The sequence below is a fragment of the Hippocampus guttulatus genome, chromosome 9, assembly GCF_054856545.1.
Source record: "Hippocampus guttulatus isolate MCC_2025c chromosome 9, RoL_Hgut_1.0, whole genome shotgun sequence".
Lineage (NCBI taxonomy): Eukaryota > Metazoa > Chordata > Actinopteri > Syngnathiformes > Syngnathidae > Hippocampus > Hippocampus guttulatus.
In genome coordinates this window covers 22349292-22370495 of record NC_141269.1, presented here as the reverse complement: position 1 = coordinate 22370495, position 21204 = coordinate 22349292, and the positions used below count along the sequence as shown (strand labels likewise).

At 44.6% G+C, this 21204-nt stretch overlaps 1 protein-coding gene across 1 annotated transcript; it reads right to left on the bottom strand.

The window, feature by feature from the left end:
- Positions 1–970: 970 nt before the first annotated feature.
- Positions 971–1919, bottom strand: LOC147200762 (small integral membrane protein 26-like). The gene is made up of 2 exons (XM_086120203.1): positions 1708–1919; positions 971–1416 (listed from the first exon to the last, which is right to left on the bottom strand). The coding sequence occupies exons 1-2, from the start codon at positions 1829–1831 to the stop codon at positions 1238–1240; spliced, it is 303 nt and encodes a 100-aa protein (XP_085976329.1). The 5' UTR covers positions 1832–1919; the 3' UTR covers positions 971–1237.
- Between the last annotated feature and the right edge of the window lie 19285 nt (positions 1920–21204).

Genomic DNA, 21204 nt, shown 5'->3' with positions numbered 1-21204 from the left:
TATTGGCTTATTATTAAGGTTTAATTGCGACGTTTTTGCTTTACTGTTGTATATGTTAGTTGCTCCATGTACCGCACGTTGTATGCAGCGATGGCTGTTTGAAAGTGCTATATAAATACAGTTGAGTTGTGAAGTAGCAGGCCAACGTGGCACTAAAGTCATTCTACTTGTGTGCCCTGGATATCAAATGCTCAAACTGCTTTTCATAGGATCACTTATAACAGTGAAAACACAGTCAATGTAACAAATGCATTTAGGAAAGAATGCTCATCTTTTGTGTCAACAGAAATATTTATTCACATTTAATATGAAACCATGGCATCTGCTCGCCAAAAGTTGAGTAATGCATTTACACACATGCCTTGCAAAGCACCCGCGGCATGGCAAAAGCTTACAATATTTGGGCGGGTCCACCTCACAGTGCAGAGGTCATGGGTTCGATTCTGGCCACCAGACCTCCTGTGTGTAGTTTACATGTTCTGCCCGTGGCTGCATGGGCTTTCTCTGGGTACTCTGGTTTCCTTCATAATCTAAAAACATGTACAGTTGGTTAACTGAACAGTCTAAATTGTCCTTTAATGAGACTGTGACTGTAATTGGTTCTTCTTTGTCCATGTGTGCCCTGCAATTGTCTGGGTGTACCCCGCCTCATCCCCAAAATCAGCTGGGATAGGCTCCAGCACACCCCTCACCCTCCTGAGGATAAATCTGTTCAGATAATGGATGGATGGATAGTTTTGAACAGAATTCAAGGAAAATACAGAATATGCTAAATGTTCACAGACCACATAAAATGATATGTTGGGATCATGACTGATATCTGTGTGGGAGAAAATTATGACTTTGAATATTGTCCACCAAATACTGACCATCTAATCGATGAATTTTTAATCAGGAGAAAATTAATTTTCAGTATGAATTTAAATGAACTATTTTCCCTCAACAGCAACATAAAAATGTTTTGTCCATGTACAACAGAAGACCCTGCCTTTTTTATTGATGCCAAGGACTGGACAGTATGTAATGTGTATTTGAGCACAATTTATTTCACAACTGTGAACCAAGGTATCGAGAATAATATTCCCTTTTTTAGGAAATGACATGACAACCCAAAAGCAGATGGTAGCTTTCTTGGAGTTGTACTTAGTTGACTGGAGTTCACCCTCATACAAATGTATTGATTTGTACGGCATCATAGTGTGCCCTCCATACTAGTCCACATTGTCCATTTTTAATTTCATTTGTCTGCAGTCCCAGGACCACCGGTGAATGACTGCACGAAATTGTAGATCCTTGTTGTGTATGGAACAAAGTCTTTTTTGTAGACGACGATAGTTTTGTTGTGAGGCGTCTGGTAGATAAATTCATTTGGATTCTTCGGTACTCTTGCTTTTGCCTCTTCATTTTGAGCCGAGTCTGATGGGACAAACGTTGAGGGAATTAACAAGTGGAAAATTGGCTGACAAAACCACAGAGCACCTTCACAAAAAAGGCAATTTATCTCCATAACACAGTCCAACAATCCATGATTACAGCGTCACAGACCCTCAGATTTTTAGTAAAATCGGAAAATTACCCCAGCAAACGCCTAGCGCGCTCCATTTAAATCTTAGCATATCAATTTTAATTTGCACATCCAAGTAAAAACACGTAAAGCTTTGTTGATCGACTCGCAGTAAAAGTAGAACCCTCATCACATCCACTTACCTGTGCTATTTTTGAAACGACCCGTGTAATACAAATATGCAACGGAGCCAAGCATCGTCCACACACCCAGGACGTAAACCGTAGATACAGATCGGTTCCACTTCCTAGCATCTTTCAACGTCATTCCTGCACTCGAAAGAGCAGCGTTGTGGGAGGCAAATGTGTTCAGCTAGCTTGACCTAGCGCGAACAGGGTGCAGCCATGACAGTACAAAACGGAAGTACACACTCGGCATGGGCAGATCGATACTAAAATATCGATATTTCACTGCAGGGTGACATTTAGAGAATCAGTCCCAAAAACTAAATTGTCGATATTTGCAATTAATTTATTATATTTTATTTATCTTTATTTTTTTTTTAAATATTTTTCTGCATACAAATTATTTTTCCATCCCCCTTCTGCACGCACATAATAATTGGCGCCTGCTCCCAGCCACTCTTGCTTTTATAACTGTCTTGGGGAAGTAGGAGCTTGCAGAGGGCATTCCCAGTAGGCAGAAGTGCTAGCTTTCAGCAGGTTTAAATCTCACGAGACACTGAGGTGAGTATCTATAACAGGGATGGCCAACCAGTCATAGACTAAGAGCCAATTTTTTTAGTGTTACTGCAAAGAGGCACATCTTACAGCACGCGCACACACACACACACACACACTTTTTTGCCCAAAGATCGACTTTTGAAGCGACCACCTTCCCATGATCGACCCGATCGCGCACGTGCAAACATAAACACACACACACAAATGCACACACGCACGCACACACGCGGGTGCCCAATCATGCACTCACACACATTATGCACACACGCCACGATGAGCAACAGCAGGAACTGCCTGATCATGAACGAAATCGAAAGACACAAACATCCAAACTTTTTTTTCCCCAACCCATTTCCTCCTCTTACCCCTTGCGGTCGACTTGGGACCAGTCCACTGGCTCCCGGCCGATTGCGATCAACGTATTGGACACCCCTGCCTAAAAATCAGAGGTAATTCGCTGACTAGTTTAGCGCTTAGCGCCATTTTTTGCGCATGAGGGGTGATTCAGTCATCTGATTGGTTGGCCTCTATGTCAATCAAGTAACGGGATTGAGGATAGGCTGACGTAGTATGTTCTGCGTATTTAGCGCATTTGTTTGAATGGCAGCGCCACTGCCGAGGTGTTTTCGACGCTTGTCGTGTGAAAGCCCGGGAGCCGCATTGGACCGGCCAAAGAGCAGCATGCGGCTCGCGAGCCGCGGGTTGGCCACCCCTGATCTATAACATGCCTGATCTTTTACAATAATTCCCCGTGTGTGAAGAAAAAAAAGCCAGAGCCCTCTACTTGTGTTGTGTATTCTTTCATGTTTTGGCTGCCGTCGTATCAGGACTGTCTTATGGCTGTCGGATGTGTGCCGCTCATGTATTTTTTTTTTCATGTTATCATATTTTATGTGTGCCATGCAATGTCCAAGAAAAGCACTTGGCTTTTCATATTTCTGATGCTTGAGCACATGCACGGCGATGATAATGTGCGGCGACTTGAGCTATGACAAATTAAAACGTAAAGTAATCCACACTTTAGTTCGTGACTTAATGGCTTACAGCAGGGGTGCCCAACCTTTTTCAACCTCCTGCAAGCGACCTGTTACCACACGTGCACGCATATACACCCATGCACACGTGCGCATATGTACGCAGTCACACATGCATGCTATGATTGGCATCAGCAGTAACAGCCCCAAACTTGAACGAAACAGAAAAATAAAATAGATACAATAGTTTGTGACCTAGTGAAAAGGAAATCAGTGCCTCTCTTTTTGGAGACCTTATACGGAGTCATGAGACGCACTATTGTAGCTCCCGTGGATCTTTTTAAAATGAACTGGTGGCCAGCCAGGGCACACAGAGACAAACAACCATCCGCACTCACACTCACACCTAGGGAGAATTTAGAGTGTTCATGTTTTTGGAATGTGGGATGAAACTGGAGTACCCGAAAAAAAAACCCTCGCAAGTAAGGGGAGAACATTGAAACCCTGCACAGGAAATCCGGAGCCAGAATTGAACCCTGTACATCTGTATTGTGAGGCCAACATGCTAACCAGTCGCGCAGCGTGCCACTGCTTTTTTATTTTATTTTATTATACTTTTTTGTGAAAGTGAGATCTGTAAGATGCTTAGGGTGCAGTGTGCACGAACAGAAAAATGTCATTTTAAAAACATGCACACAGACACACATGGGTTTTTTTTCCATTTAACTCTACACCCTTCGCTATCGACTTGGGACCAGTCCACGATCGACTATTTTTGGCTCCCCTTATTTACTGTCTCTGATATATTTGTTTGCACCAGACTTGTATTGCAAAATTATGTTGCCATGATGAACACTTGCCAGACTGAACCTTAAAGTATTTAGTAAGCTCATATATGTAATTGTAGTAAATGTTTATACTAATGCTTGATTTGCCTTTCCCTTTGTATCCTGGAGTGTACATCTCATATTGTTTGTCGTAATAAATATTTATGGTTGAAAAGTAAATGAGAAGGCGGTCCGGTAGTCCAGTGGTTAGCACGTCGACTTCACAGTGCAGAGGTACCGGGTTCAATTCCAGCTCCGGCCTCCCTGTGTGGAGTTTGCATGTTCTCCCCCGGGCCTGCGTGGGTTTTCTCCGGGTACTCCGGTTTCCTCCCACATTGCAAAAACATGCATGGCAGGCTGATTGAATGCTCTAAATTGTCCCTAAGTGTGAATGTGAGCGTGGATGGTTGTTCGTCTCTGTGTGCCCTGCGATTGGCTGGCAACCGATTCAGGGTGTCCCCCCGCCTACTGCCCGAAGACGGCTGGGATAGGCTCCAGCACACCCCGACAGGCTCCAACAGGCTACCTGCTCTTTATTCACCAGAGGCTTATAAACCTAGTTTCTTATTTCTCTCCCGAAACAGTGTCTTCTCCCTCTTGGTGTACCTTAGCCTTCTCCGCTATGTACAATCTCTGTACACAGCTTGTAATGGAGGCTCTCGCTGGCAATCCGTAGTGGAGTCGTTAGATGCAATGCGAATGATTTCAGCTTGAGTCGAGCTGTGGACAATGTTGACAGGCTTGCATGCAGTAGCCATACATTTAGCTATGGCTTCAGCAAATTTGTTCTTCGTCGTGTTATCTATTTTCTTCGCTTTGAAATTATCCACAGCTGTCTGTCTTAGACAAGGGGGCGAAGTACTCACATCAGCTGTGTGCTTGGCCATTAAGTGGTATTTCAGACTCGACGTGCTGTGATGATAGCTCAGTTGACGACTGCAAAACATACAGGTAACTTTGGTCTTGTCAGTGGAACCAAAAGTAAACTTTAAAAGTAAACTTTCCATTCATAAACTCTTTAAGTGTCCGTTTTCGGTGTCTCGCGCTGCCATGGCTGGCAAAACAGACATGGGCGTGGACCTGTGCAGCGCGCTTGTTGTTTTGTTTCCGGTTTATTTATCGAGCAACGTAACATCCGCTGTGACGTGTTGCCGCATTAATCTCGCGCTAAAAAATTAAATCACATTAAAATTGATTTAAATTAATGCCGATAATAACGCGCTAAACTGACAGCAATAATACATAAAATTCCTCGTCTCACCCCCCCTCGGGTGGTGTCCGTCCCTCATTCAGCTCGGGTCCTCTCCCAGAGGCCAGGAAGCTTGAGGGTTCTGCACAGTATCCTTGCTGTTCCCAGCAGTGGCGGTTCTGGGGGGGGGGGGGGGCAGTGCCCCTGTAGCACCGATTCTGGCCCCCCCTCCGAGCGCAGATTACGCAGTCGTGCCGAGTCGCCGACGCGAAAGGTGGAACCAAAGTGCGTGATTTAACATCCTAGTCGGACCCTTAAGTGCGCTGCACCATTTAAAAATCCATCCATTTTCCAAACCGCTTGATCCTCATTAGGGTCGCGGGGGGTGCTGGAGCCTATCCCAGCTGTCTTCGGGCAGTAGGCGGGGGACACCCTGAATCGGTTGCCAGCCAATCGCAGGGCACACAGAGACGAACAACCATCCACGCTCACATACACACCTAGGGACAATTTAGAGCGTTCAATCAGCCTGCCATGCATGTTTTTGGAATGTGGGAGGAAACCGGAGTACCCGGAGAAAACCCACGCAGGCCCGGGGAGAACATGCAAACTCCACACAGGGAGGCCGGAGCTGGAATTGAACCCGGTACCTCTGACCATTTAAAAATGAGCGGGAAAATGAGAAGCAGTCCGCAGAGAAGGAAATTACCACGACACGAGTGCTATTTGCGTGTGTGTGTGCGCGCGCGCGTGTGTGTGTGTGTGTGTGTGTCCGCGTGTTTGTGCGTGTGCGCGTGTTTGTGTGTGCGCGTGTGTGTGCGTGTGTGTGTGTGTGTGTAACTTTTTTAGTCTCCCTTTTTATTTTAATTTTTATTTAACAGGATCAATATATAAGACATTGCCTTTTAAAATTTGGATAATTATATGCATGTAAAACATCTAGCTTCAGTGTATTTGCAATTTTTGTCCCCGGCAGGCTGGTACCATATCATCCCCTGGCTTGAATATTCTCAACAGATGGACACGGCGTATTGTTACGCTTGCAGACATTTTAGCCCTCCTAATACAGTTTTTTTTCTCATCACTGTAATGTTATGACTACAATTTCAACGTCTGAAGAAATAAAAAGTCAAATAAGATTTCGAATCTGTCTTTTTAGCCCTGGGTTGAATGTGCCCCCCCATCAAAACCCCTGGCCCCAGCCCGGCCCCCTCAGTGAAATTGATCCAGAACCGCCCCTGGTTCCCAGCACTGCACATTTCTAGACTGAGATGTCCGATGTTGTTCCCGGGATCCTGTTCACCTTATACAACTCCAAGCATTCAGTGATCCATGTATGTGGCATCGAGTCATAGGCTTTCTTGTAATCAATCCAGGCTGTGCACAGGTTGGTACGTCGGGACCTGCAGTCTTGTGCGACTGTTCTGTCAACCAGGAGCTGATGTTTGGCTCCTCTGGTATCTCTACCAATGCCCTTCTGTGCTTCGCTCATGTATTGATCCATGTGTCCACTTATCTTAGCCGCAATGATGCCTGACATGAGCTTCCATGTTGTGGAGAGACAGGTTATTGGCCTTGGATGGGACTGCACCCTTTGAGGGATCCTTGATGATCAGGATCGTTCGCCCTTCGGTTAGCCATCCTGGGTGAGTCCCATCCCTCAGCAGCTGGTTCATTTGTGCTGCTAGGCGCTCATGGAGTGCTGTGAGTTTCTTTAGCCAGTAGGTGTGGACCATGTCCGGGCCTGGTGCTGTCCAGTTTTTCATATCTGAGACTCTTTCCTGTATGTCTGCCACTGTTATGGTAACTAGGTTCTGTTCAGGGAGGTTGCTGTGCTCCTCTCTCAGGGTCACCAGCCATTGTGCACTGCTGTTATGTGCAACCATATGCCTTTCCAGTACCTTTCAGTTTCCAATCTTGGTGGGTCAACTCTGTTGTTTGGACCCTGCCACTGAGCGTACACTTTCGCAGGTTGTGTTGCGAACAGCCTGTTTATTCGTCTGGCCTCATTCTCTTTCGTGTACCGCTTTAGGCGGCTGGACAAGGCTTGGAGCCTTTGTTTGGCAGTTTCGAGTGCTTCAGGTATGGTCATCTGGATGTACCTCTCGGGTATCGGCCTTTTCATCACCCCTCTCTGGGCCTCCGTCAATTGACTCACATCTTTCCGAGCCGCCTTGATCTTAGCCTCCAACTGTCTTTTCCATGGTGGGTAACGTATCTCATGGCTTCCATGGTTGCTCTTATAGCCAAGCATCTCAAGGATCACTGATGCTGAAGCGTATATCAGCTCATTGGTTTCCGTGATCGTTACGGTAGGGATCGCCCTCAGTGCTGCATTCACACTTTCCATGAGACTTTCAGGTGGTACTTCACATAGCCGTTGTAATCGGTTTCTAGGTTGCCCAGCTTTCATTCTCGCCATGATCTTAGCTTTCATGTCAGTTGCTGCCTCGCTCAGCATTTCATTCATTGGGGCTGGCCTCCCAATCTCATCATCTGCATTCATTGGGGCTTGCCTCCCAATCTCTGGTATGACCTCCTCCTCTAATCTAGCAGCCTGGGGCCCTTCACCATGGAACCTGCGTTGTACCTCATCAATCTCAAGTTGTGACAGCAGTTGCCGTTTGTGGATGTTGGAACACTGAGCTACTAGTTGTTTCGTGGTCAACCGTGACTGTGGGTTTCGAAGTAACCATTTAGCCCATTCTCTGCATGTAACCCCTCTGACTAGGGTTGCTTGAGTAGTAGCATTCCAACAGAGCCATGTTATCGCATCTCGCCCATCTCCGCTTTATTCCAGTAGCCCATTTTTCATCAAGGTGCTCTGGTTCCCCAGCACCTGACGCAGACCTTGTTTGGCCGGGCGACGTCTGAGCCGGCATGTCATTCATTTTACTGTCTCTCATCATTGTATGAGGTAGGCATTAGCATGAAGGATCTTGCCCAAGGACCCACACTGGATGGTGTTATGTGCTCATTTTTTGCCCCAAGCGGGATTCGAACCACCGTCTCCCGTATGCCAAACCAATGCCTTACCAACTGAGCAATCCAGCACATTAAAAAATAAAAAATAAAAAAATAAAATAAAATAAAATAAAATAAAATAATAATAATATATATATATATATATATATATATATATATATATATATATATTCTCTCTCTCTCTCTCTCTCTCTCTCTCTCTCTCTCTCTCTCTCCAGAGGTTGAACACTCGTGTTTTTATTTCCATTCGAGTTTGCCCTGCTACTGCTAAGTCTGGGGTAAACCCTTGCGGTCACATGACCACCAGGAGGAAGTCAAGGAATCAATGTGCTGCCCAAGGACTGCGCGGCATCCCTGAGTTGATGCCAACAGACGTTCACAGCTCTTATATGGCCGCTCTATTCTTAGCGCATGGGATGAACAAGGAGCTGCTGTTTGTCTCACTCTGAAAAGAGTCCAGTAATTGTGCTCACGTCTATATGGTTGAATTTCACTCCAAATCATGCTGTTTACTTCATATATGCTACATTTTTAGTTCACTCTTAATTACATCATTTAAAGCACTACGATAGTTTCATCGGATAAATGTGTTGCAAGGATGAATGGTGTTTGTTTTAATAATTGTGAGAGGAATGTTTTGATGACAAATGTATACTTTTTAGATGATGATTGCCAAAGTGTTGTGAAACCAAATATGCGGTCTGCTAGTTTAATGTAGCCTCCTCCCACAGGCATTAAATGTCAGCCCCCTTCAAAGCAGTCAAAATAAAAGCTCATTGTCATACATAGCATTCGTGTCGAGACCAATTAAAACTGCTCTTTTGTTTTTGATTTGATCATTCCAGCATTTGAATCTTAATGACTGAGACTATCAGCGAACGCACACATACATGTATTAAACAAACAGCAGCACATGCCATTGCGCCAGATAAAATGTTGTCTCATTGAAAGGAGATAATTCTTATTCCTCTTGTTTGTTGTTGTCTCTCTTTTCCTTTTTTTTTTTTTTTTTTTTTTTTTTAAACGGCCTGACTCACAACATTTAGGGCGGCCCGGTAGTCCAGTGGTTAGCACGTCGGCTTCACAGTGCAGAGGTACCGGGTTCGATTCCAGCTCCGGCCTCCCTGTGTGGAGTTTGCATGTTCTCCCCCGGGCCTGCGTGGGTTTTCTTCGGGTGCTCCGGTTTCCTCCCACATTCCAAAAACATGCATGGCAGGCTGATTGGACGCTCTAAATTGTCCCTAGGTGTGAGTGTGGGCGTGGATGGTTGTTCGTCTCTGTGTGCCCTGCGATTGGCTGGCAACTGATTCAGGGTGTCCCCCGCCTACTGCCCGGAGACGGCTGGGATAGGCTCCAGCACCCTCCGTGACCCTAGTGAGGATCAAGCGGTTCGGAAAATGGATGGATGTGTGTATATATATACTGTATATATATTACTTCAGTAGAGTTAAGTTGTATGTGACTTAAGTAGTTTGAAAAAACATTTATTTGGTGAAAAATGTGATTCAACTTTCATCAATGAATACATAAAATCATTATTTCGGGACATTTTTGTAATTGCCCTATATTTAATCAGATTAGGTTGTTAACTGTTGTGCATTTTGTGCTTTTGTAGTGGATTTCACTTGAGATCATATAATTTTGAATTTCCTAAGAAAAGTTTGCATCGAAATGAAGACACAGCAAATTACTTGCTGTCTCTCATGTCTGGAAGCTTCGGGTCAAGTGGTAACCGGTTACTGAGGAACACGTTGTAGCCGTAAATCTGATATAGGGATTCCGCCTCTTTCTGCTCCTTCTCTGACAGGCCGTCTCCCCACTTGGCAAACAGGAAGGAGTTTGGATATAACTTGGGCACCACAACCTTTGATTTGTGCTGGGCCATGTCAGGAGCAAGTTTGTTCAAGGTGCCGTTGTCAACATTTGATCCTTCCATCAGCTTTTTTTTGGGACCATTTTGTTCGTTGTTCAGAGGATGATTAAAAATACACATTATTTAGAGTCACTGTTAGGCAAATGAGTTAATTAATTACACAGATGTGCCTAATGTTGTGGCGGCCACGAACATATTCCATTTTAAAATCCTGGATTAGCTCAAATCAAACTAAATGTTCAAAATCAGCAACAACTGAATATACGGACACATGTACAAATACATTGAAGGTAATTTATCATAACTTTGAACTCACTGAGCCTGCGGAGCATCTGTTCAATACTATCCAGTCTCCTTACGACATCTGCATCTCCTTTAGGAAAAGACGTATGTGGTTTCACATGTCTGTTGCTAAAAAGGATGGTGTACTTTGAGACAACAAGGACGACTCCAACTACCCCGGACATGGCTCTTCATTTTGTTTTCGATTCACCGTGCATGGATTACAATCCCTCCATGGCATTTACAACTTGATAAAACACTTCTTATCTTCAAGATAACCTTTGTATTTCACATGTTTGAGTATTTTAACAAGCACTTTAAATAAATGTTTGTTTGTGAATGCGATTGAGCAAACTAACCATCTATCTATCAAAAGAAACCACATCCATTTGATATGCTTCCCCACAAATTGAATAATTTAAAAGCGAACTAATTATACATTATCAATTGAGCTCTATAATGCTAGTTACAAAGTTCACCTCAATAGTTAATATATACACAAACCATTTTAATTACAGGCGCCTTTCAAGACACTCAAGGACACTGCACAAAGTAAAATAAAAACAAGCTGCTCAAAAAAATAAAAAAATAAAAATAACCCACCATTCGAGTTCCATTTCCAGGTCACCAGAGACAACAATGGATATGTTTCTTACCAGCATAGCCAGTATGACTTTATCTGTGAGAGGGCTGTACCCCATGGTTCTTCTTTGGGGCCCCTTCTTTTTTTCCATTTTTATTAATGGTTTGCCTAAAAACTGTCCAGACAGTCTTATTTTCTTACATGCAGATGATACCATTATTTACTGTTCAAAACCAGAAGTTTCATAAATTCATTGCCCATTGCAGGAAGAATCACTATAGTACAAAATCGGTTGAACCAATATAATCTCAAAAAGAAGAAAACGATGGTGTGCAAGTTCTCTTCCATTGCAAATTAAGTTTCTTGATGGTTTCCCCCTTTAGAAAACGGAGGAATATAAATATTTGGGCCTTTGGTTTGAGCCTCAACTTTCTTTTAAGTCAAGTATTGATTCAGTGGTGCAGAAGTTAAACTGCAGCTTGAGAGTTCTTTATCACTCAATTAATTGTTTTAGTTTCCAGTTATGGAAAATAATAATTTCACGATTAGGATTTCCAATTTTAGATTACGTACGCAGTTATAGCATGCAAAAAAACTCAAATCTTTATCCTCTTAATCTTGGCTACCATCGGCTTGCTAGATTTGTCTTGATTTGTCCTTATATGACACATCATTCTGTTATGTATGTATGTATGTATATACTTGATTGATTTACATGAAAATATAGACGGTATTCTGTCCAAGGGAACACTTGGCGTTACATTGTGCTGTTTAAGTGTTCCCTTTATTATTTTTTGAGCAGTACATATATGGACGTGTGTGTGTGTGTGTGTGTGTGTGTGTGTGTGTGTGTGTGTGTGTGTGTGTGTGTGTGTGGGGAGAGAGATTTTTTTGCTTGTTCGTGTACATACAGTACATATACAGTATATTACCACTTACATATCGAATAAATCACCTATAATTATTTATTCTGTTATGGTTATTGTAACGTGTGCATGTATGATCTATTTACTTATTTTTACATAAGCACACATTTTGTTTGGATTGGCATTTTGTAATTTTTGTCTGTACGTGGCTAACTGTGGGCAGTGATGTTTTGCTTGTGATGTCTTCGTGTTATGTTTATTGATTTTGTATTTTGGACCCCCTCGAAAAAGAGATGATTCATCTCAAGGGGTATATCCGTAATGATTAATTTCAAATGAAGCCAGATTTCCTCCTGGAAGTCTAACAAATCATGGTACTTTGGATTTAAATGATCTGCCATTCAAAAAACTGCTCAGTGGCGCCAGAATGAGTGTCTTTGCAAAAATGTTCATATGGCCAAAATACACTACATTCTGTTTATGTTCGCCTAAAATATGAACAGGTTCATGAACTTTTTTATTCAGTTACAACACATGGTGCTGTTGATGTTTGCTATTTCTGCATTCTATTACCAACTTCGCAATTTCACCACATGGTAAGGGATCCAGCAGGAGGCGAAGACCACAACCACCGTGATGTACCTGTAGATCTTCAAGAGTCGCCACTTGCGTTGGTCCTTCTTGCGCCAGATGTGGAAGTGGCGCATTACGGTACAGCCGATCAACCCGTAGCGCACCATCATGGCCAGTAAGGGGAGTAAAAACCCCAGGGTGGACATCGACAATCTCAACCCGCTGAACCACTGGCTCTCCTGATGCCTGTTGCTCACAACCAGGCTGAAGTCCAGGGTGCAGAAAGTTCTGTTGCTACTCAGGTCGGAGATGTCGCACATGGTGTAGTTCTCCATCTCTTCATAGTCGTAGTATTGCTGAGAGCTCTCAGTCTGCTCCATGGCTGTTCTGTCTGAGGTTTGGGGTGGCTCATGTTGCTGCTCATATGAGCTGCCCACTCTGACACCACCCTCTGAGCCCTGAGGATGCTACATGCCACCCCCCGGCCCCGAAACGACTGCCCACTTCTAGTGGAAACACATTCATTTGTTAACTTCCTGAAACATAGCAAAATACATAACATCATCTACTCTTGCTCTTTTCTTCACTTTTACTCACTGGAAATGTAACAAAGTAGAAATAAATGCAAATAGTTAGATAGAATGAAATGGTACAGTGCAATACCAATATTAAAACATTTCAATGAATAAATCACATCTTTCTCAAAAGTAATTTCAAGTTCAAGTTCAATCAATGTGATGACATATTTACATACACTCCTGAAATGAAACGTGAACTTCTGTGTGCTTCAAGAACTCGACGAAAGATACATTCATTCTGAAAAACAGGAAATAACTTTAACCTACTTGTATTAGCTATCATTTCGCTATATCTGCTCTTCTGTTTCCTCTAACCAGTGGCACAAAAGCAGTTGGTTTCCTGTCCTGCTCATTGGGCAAATACACGCATGCATGCAGATATACCTCTCTCTCGCTCTCTCTCTTTCTTTCTTTCTAGCTGTCCATCATGTCTGATGATGACACTTGCTCCAAGGGAGGGGAGGATGGGTAGGGGGGGGGGGGGGGGGGGGGGTCAGCGACTCTGTCGCTGGTGCCACTTCTCGTGGGCATAGAGACCGATTCTTGAGCCGCAGACTCGACCACAGATGGAGCAAGGGAAACCGGATACCAGGGGGGTACCAGCTGCCTGCTGGTGTCGTTGAATGCGTTTCTCGGTTCGTCTGACTTGGTTAATTTCGTGTATTTCAGAGATTGCAGTGGCACAAGTGATCTGCCAGGTTGGTCTGTTGAGTGCAAGTGTTTCAAGCTGCGTGGGGTTGACGTTGGCTCGCTTTAGGAGGTCCCTGCTGTAGTCCTTGAGGCGCCGCTTTTGCCCCCCAGAAGAACGCTTTGCACCTCTCAGTTGGCCATAGAGGACCTGGCGGGGCAGGCGGTTGTCTGGCATGCGAATGGTGTGTCCAATCCACCGAAGATGTTTCTTCGCCACGGCCGCTTCCATGCAGATGGAATTGGTGCTTTTGAGGATGTCTGTATGGGGAATTCGATCTTCCCAGGACAGGCCAAGGATCTTTTGCAGGCAGCGGATGTGGAAGGCGTCCAAGGTAGTAATGTGCCGGCGATATGGAGTCCATGACTCTGACCCGTAGAGCAGAGTGGAGAGACACACTGCGTTGTACACAGCAATCTTGGTACAGGTCTTCAGGTTTCGGTTTTCAAAGACCCTGCTGCGTAGGCGACCAAAGGATGATGATGCTTTATTAATACGGGTGTGGACTTCAGTGTCAAGGGAGCAGTTTGAAGATAAAGTGGAGCCAAGGTAGGTGAAATGGTCCACTACGTTTAGTGGAGTGCCATTAATGTGAAAGCTGGGGGATGTGGAAGTTGGGGTAGCGAGTTGGAACATGACTTCAGTTTTTTTAATGTTGATCTGAAGACCAAAGGATTGGTACAGATTGGAAATGGTGTCCAGGGCGTGCTGCATAGAGTTTGAACTGTGAGCTAGTATAGTGCAGTCATCAGCATACTGAAGCTCACAGATCTGACAGATTTTTGTCTTTGTGTGAGCCTGGAGCCGTCTGATGTTGAAGAGGCTTCCGTCTAGGCGGTATTCCATATGGACACCGTCTTCATGTCCCATGCCACGGTGGAAGAGGCACGTGGTGGCAGAGAGGAGGATGTTAAAAAGCACTGGAGCCAAGACACAGCCCTGCTTCACCCCGACTTTCACCTTGAAGAGCTCTGACTGGAGTCCTCCGATGAGCACTCTGGCTTGCATCCCATCATGCAGCTGCTGGAGGATGCAGAGAAACTTGGGTGGCACCCCAAGTTTGGAGAGGTGTTTCCAGAGCAACTCACGGTTGATGGTGTCAAAGGCTTTGCTGAGATCGATGAAGGCTTTATGTACAGGTCCTTGTGATTATCTCTGCTTTTCTCCATTAGCTGTCTTAAAACAAAGATCATGTCAATGGTGGATCTAGTCTTCCGGTAGCCACACTGGGTTTCTGGAAGCACACCTTCTGAGATGTGCTCGACCAGCCTGCTGAGCATGATTTTGGCCAAGATCTTTCCTGCGGTGGAGAGGAGAGAGATTCCTCGGCTATTCCCACAGGCTGCTCTGTCCCCTTTCTGCTTATAGATAACAACGATGTTAGCATCCTTCCAATCCTGCGGGACGGTCCCATGTTCCCAGATGTTTTGAATCAGGAGGTGCAGTCGGCGCGTGAGGAGATAACCTCCGTGTTTGATAACCTCTGCAGGGATGCCATCGGGTCCAGCGCTTTTGTTGTTCTTTAGGCCCGCAATGGCTTGCTGGGTTTCAGAATAGGATGGTGGGGCGTCAAGGCTCATGATTGTTGGCAGGTCTGGAAGATTGTCCAGAATGTGTGGGTTGACAGGGTTGGTATGATTGAGAAGATGTTCAAAGTGGTTTGCCCAACGGGCAAGGATCTCATGGTGGTCCTTGAGGAGTGCAGAGCCATCAGCTGATCGGACTGGAGCAATTGCCCGCTTCTTGGGACCATACAGTGCTTTGATGGCATTGTAGAAGCCCTGGGTGTTGTTACAGTCTGCCAGATTTTGGATCTCATTTGCCTTCTGCACCCACCAGGTGTCCTCCATGATACGGATTGCTCGCTGGGTCACTGTTCTAACTGCAGAAAAGGTGGCTTTACGGGTGAGAGACGTAGGGCAGGACAGGAGAGCTTTATGGGCCTCATGCTTTGCTTTCAGAAGTGTATGTATCTCGGTTGAGTTGCAGTCAAACCAATCCTGGTGGCGTCTCCTTGACTGGCCAAGCACCTCCGAAGCTGTGCTCTGGATAGCCTGGTGCAGAGCTGGCCAGTCACCTGATTCCTCCGGGATCTTGTCAAGGTTTTCAGCAAGGAGTCGCCGGAGGTTGGCTCTGGTGGTGGGGTTGTTCAATGCTGCACAGTTGAGCCTTTTGTTGGGAGCTGTCCTTGGATGACGGGGTTGAATGCTCATGAGGAGTTTGGATCTGACCATGAGATGGTCAGTCCAACACTCAGCTGGGCGCATGACACGGGTGATGAGGACATCCCGTATGTCCTTTTGACGGACAATCACATAGTCCAGGAGATGCCAGTGTTTGGAGCGGGGGTTCTGCCAGGTGGTCTTAAACCTGTTCTTCATTTGGAAAATGGTCTTAGTGATGACCAACTGATGTTCTGCACAGAGAGAGAGGAGCCAAAGGCCGTTGTTGTTCATTTTTCCCACTCCATGCTGGCCAATAACTTTACTCCATACCAGGTGTTCCGTGCCCACCCTAGCATTGAAATCTCCCATGACTATGAGCTTGTCCGTAGCCGGTGTTTGCTGCAGGATGGTGTCCAGAGTTCTGTAGAAATCCTCCTTTATATTGTGCTCGGCATTCAGAGTTGGTGCGTAGGCACTGATGAGTGTGGCGAAGCGTCCCTTTGCCAGGGGAATGAGCCATGTCATCAGCCTTTCATTGATGCCGGTGGGGGATTCTGGGATGCGCTTCAGCAGTTGGGACTTCACAGCAAAGCCAACTCCATGGTTTCGACGAGTGCCTTCAGGGACCCCTTTCCTGAAGAAGGTATACCCTGCACCAACTTCTGTCAGGGAGTCCTCTCCATGTATCCTGGTCTCGCTGAGAGCTGCGATATCGATGTTATACCTCGCGAGCTCTGTGGCCACAAGTGCTGTCCTCCGGTGGGGCCTGTCAGGAGTTTCAGCCAGGTCCAGCAGTGTGCGGACGTTCCACGAAGCTATGCATAGATTTTTTCTATTTCGTTTATTATCCTTTCGACCGCAAGGGGGATGCTCCGACGATTGCGGTTTACCGTCCGGAGTGTGGAGAGCAGACAATTTTTAGACCATTTTTTCTAGGTCCCTCCCCATCACAGGGGTGAGCAGTGTGGAGCTGCTCAGTCACAATGGAAGCTGCCGAAGAGATGCGCTGCTCCATTCCGCAGTGTCAACGACCATCACTCCATTGCCGCCTGTGTGCATGGTTTGGCTAGGCACTCCCAGCCACATCCTTGGCCTGTGCCCACCGCCATTCCACATCGCCACAGGACTTTGGGGGATTAGGGGGATGCAGGGTGGGGGATTGGGTGTGGGGTTGGGGCAAGAAGCTTGCGCAGAGGTTCGGATTAAGGTGAGGGTGTGGGTGCACAGTCCTCACTCCCACCATCTTCACTCCTGCCAGGTGGTTTCCGGTGGCATGAGGGTACCCATGACGACCTTCTCCTGGCAAGAGTTGCAGGGGGCTGCCGGTAGTCCGGTCTGTTGGACTCTGCCTGTGCCTGCCCCCAGGTGCCGGTTTGGGATCACTCTTTGTCTGGCCTCTACCCTTCGACCTGTTCGGCTTGGGTGACCCTGCCAGGAGTGCGGGACTCCTGCCGACATAGCTCTAGGGGTCATGGAGACGCGCAAAGTGCCTCACCACGATAAGGTGGTGATCCCATCGAGGCACTCTCTCTCTCACACACACACACGCACACACACCCACACACTTGCACAGGGTGCTCTGTGCTAGGATCCTAGAAGACCAGATTTCTCTCACCTTAGCTAGTTCGTCCAAGCAAGCTCCTCCTGGGGCATTCCAAAGTGTTCCCAAGCCAGCCGAGACATATTGTCTCTCAGGCATGCCCCGGTAGCTCCTTTGCTGCCAGAGAGGTGACTTTCCACATGCCGAGAGCCAGCTTCAGTAGCCGGGGATCAGAGCACAAAGGTCCCTCCCTCCGAATGCAGCTTTCACCCTACAGTCTCTAAATCTGGAGGAAAAATTGTTGTTGAAATACTTTTTCAAAAAGCCATTAAAACTAAAACGTAATTGTAGTTCTTAAAGTACAAACATAAACACAATCAGAGCAGCTTTGTTTCTCTCACTGCTGAGCCACCCCTCGCCCCCCAGTCTTCAGGTGAGGGGCTATGTGCCGTGTCGCTTAAGCTCACTAAATCAACCGGTGAGCTACCAGCTGCTCCGGGATGCTCCAAAGCAATGTTCCCTCTTGATTGCACACATTCAAAATTGTGCACAGCTCGCACCTTCTCAGCACACAGCAAATGTTATACAGCATAATTTTACAGTGTTTTATAATAATAGATAGTTATATATAAAAATAGATAAAAGAATAGATAGTTAGACACAACATTTAGGATTAAAAACTATGCATTGTTTGTGATGAACACTTTGGCCTACTATACTGCTGTATTTTAATGTTGTTCAATATGGTGGTACTTGGAGAGCTCAGTATTTATGTACTGTAGGTGGTAGTTGATGTCCCAAGTTTGAGAACGACTCTTATCAAGCATTTGTTGTTTCAGGAGACTGAAACAACTGAGCAACCGCAATAGGCTGCGATGAAAGTATAAATTGTTACATCAAGGAAGAAGCCAACCTCCACTGACTTTCACAGGAGAGCATGGATGTTTGGCTGGGTTCATTAGATTCTAATGACAAAATAATAATAATAATAATAACAATAATAATAAATGAGACAAATATGAATTTTTGCCTAGTAAGTGACTAAGCTTTGACAAAGAACCAATCTTCTAATCATTAGAATCATTAGGTTCTTTGTCATAGCTCAGTCACTTACGAGGCAAAAATTCATATTTATCTCATTTATTTTATTTTTTTTAAGGGGAACTATTGGCTATGTAATACCTAAACAGTCAACACCTGTAGAAACTGAAATTTTAAGGGTTTTGTCTTGCGAATTAAGGAGTGGCCACACACCAAGCGACTAAAACCCACGGGCGTTGTCTATCAAGACATGTGAGTGAATCAACACCATCTCAAATACATGTTAGTCATCTGAAGTGGACTGGAATTGCTGTGCAGGCACAATGAGGATGGGCGGACTCACGTCTATCCATCCACCTGGGAAGGGCACGGCAGGCAGGACAACACCTGTGCCAGCCCCATCAAAGCACAGGACACAGGCGCCGCACTGCCGCCACCCCCACAGCCAAGCAAAGGGCCCCACCCACCGATGAGCCGGCCCCGCCGCAGATTAACTGCTCACAGAAGGTGAGTCGATGATATAACCAAGAGGAAAAGCTTTTGTGGGACACAGATGGGAACCCCAAAAAAAAAAAAATTTAATCAACGTATGAGAACACAGTTTGGCAATAAATCAAACCGATCTGTCACATTTTAATAAGCTTTTGGATTCAAATTTATAAGATAAGAAAAGCTTTATTAGTCTCGCAATGGAGAAATTGCCAATTCACAGCAGCAAAGTTATGAAAGGAAGAAGTAGAACAACAAAATATAGGAGCTGCTGGAAAGGCAGCCACTTTCGCGGCGCCATTTTGAAGTCAAAATAACAAAAATAACACAACACAACACATATTATGGTGCCACCTTCTAATTCAGGTATGGGCAACTTAAATTAAAGAGGTGGCCACAATTTTTCTTAAGTACTTCTGGGGCGGAGGTGGGGTCACAGAGGACCACACACTTCCTAACAAGATCTATGACAAAAAGAATGTTATTTTAAATATCGACAAAATTTATGCATATGTCTGTTTTTTATTGAATCAATGTGTCATGACCAGTTTTTGTTTTCTTTCATGGAATGTCTTGTTTTCTTATGGTTCATGTCTTGTCCTGTTCATTAGGTCTTGGTTTCCACCGATGTTCATCAAGCCGGTGGCTCGTGTCTTCCAATCAGCTCCTTGAGTCACTCGTGTCTTGTGCAGGTATTCCTCACTGCGTCATCAGTTTGCTTGTATTTCGTTCGCTGGTTTCTTTCAGTTCTTGTTGGCTCATTGTTTGTGTTTGCTGTCTGCTGTTTGTCCTCGTGTCATGTTGAGTCTTATCCTTTTGTTTGTTTCAATCTTGTTAATTTAGTAGCTTTGATTAATCCACATACCTTGTTTGTGTTTTTCTTGTTTTGACATTAAATTCCTTTTTTGAGTGTGCTCTTACCCGGCCTCCCAAGTTCCCTGCACCTGGGTCGGCAATCACTCCTGACACAATGCACATCATAGTATCTGAAGGAATTTCAGTTCTCCATTTCTCAATGCACATATGAAAGATCCAGCCATCAACAGGAAAGGGTTTGAATGATCCAGAAATAACCAAAAACATTCCATTCCCAACAATAAACTCTGCTGTTCACGGGGGATAAGGAGCAGGTAAGCCCACGAATATCCGTGTATAATTATTTGCTTAATAACTTGTTTAATTTTTGTAAACCTAAAATAAATTCTTCAAAAAAACCCTGATAAAAATACAATATACATTTTCTATGAAAGCCATGTGTTTGCCTCCCCCACATAACCCAAAACAAAAATTGTTAAAAGAAAAAAAATCCCCAAATAAGTGAATCCACAAGTAGCGAGTCATTAGTATGTGAGAATACACTATAATAGAGCAAACATGTTCATAATCCCCACTGCACACAAAATAAATAAATAAATAGATAAACGAATAAAATTGGTAAATAAATAAATGTAACAACTTGAGGGCAAGCAGATTGTGGCAAGCATGACTGTCTTTTGATGTGAAAACCAAAATGTTTTCAGTCCACAGCAAAAATAAACAAACTGGCCTCGCTGTTGGAATACTTTTGGAGGTGAGTGTACAGTAAGTGGCTGTACTTTCTGATCACATTCAAACAAACGCTGTACAACTGATCTGATCAGTAGATTGGATTGGTTTTGAATAGCAGCATTTTATGAGTCAGTACATATTTGTGGCTCCAAAGTTTCATCGGAATGTGTATATTCTTACAGCCATGAAACTCCTTCAGGCTTTTTATACTTCAGAATAAGGACATATGACAGAAACATGCCAGCGATATAATGATAAGCCATCAGCATATCGCATAAAATCATCAAGACAACCAATCATTTTTCAAATGAAATAAACTGGAAAAAAAATCTGCTACCCGTTGAAAAACAATGCTGAGAAGTCATAAATCCCTGGATCGAGTGTTTAGGATTAAGAATTAATTTGTGACGGTCCTAACTACCTTCAGACAGCAGCATATTCCTAAACAGCAGTGATGGATCATACGTTTCTCAACTATATGCATATCGGAGTACGGATCTATATTGACTCACACGTTATTTACTTTGGAGAATTTGAATGAATGTAATGGTTTAGAGATGACATGTTCTGGCAACGATGGGTGACGCGTCTGTTGTACTTTGTTTAAAGCACTGATCCTGATTTTGGAAAATGTAAACAAGAAGCACAGTCGTCTCTGTTAGGTGGCGCTGTGTGGACAAGTCACGCCTCACTACCATTAGGAGGCCCAAATAAACAAACCAAATCCTCCAATGTTGTAAAGTTTCACAAAGTGTA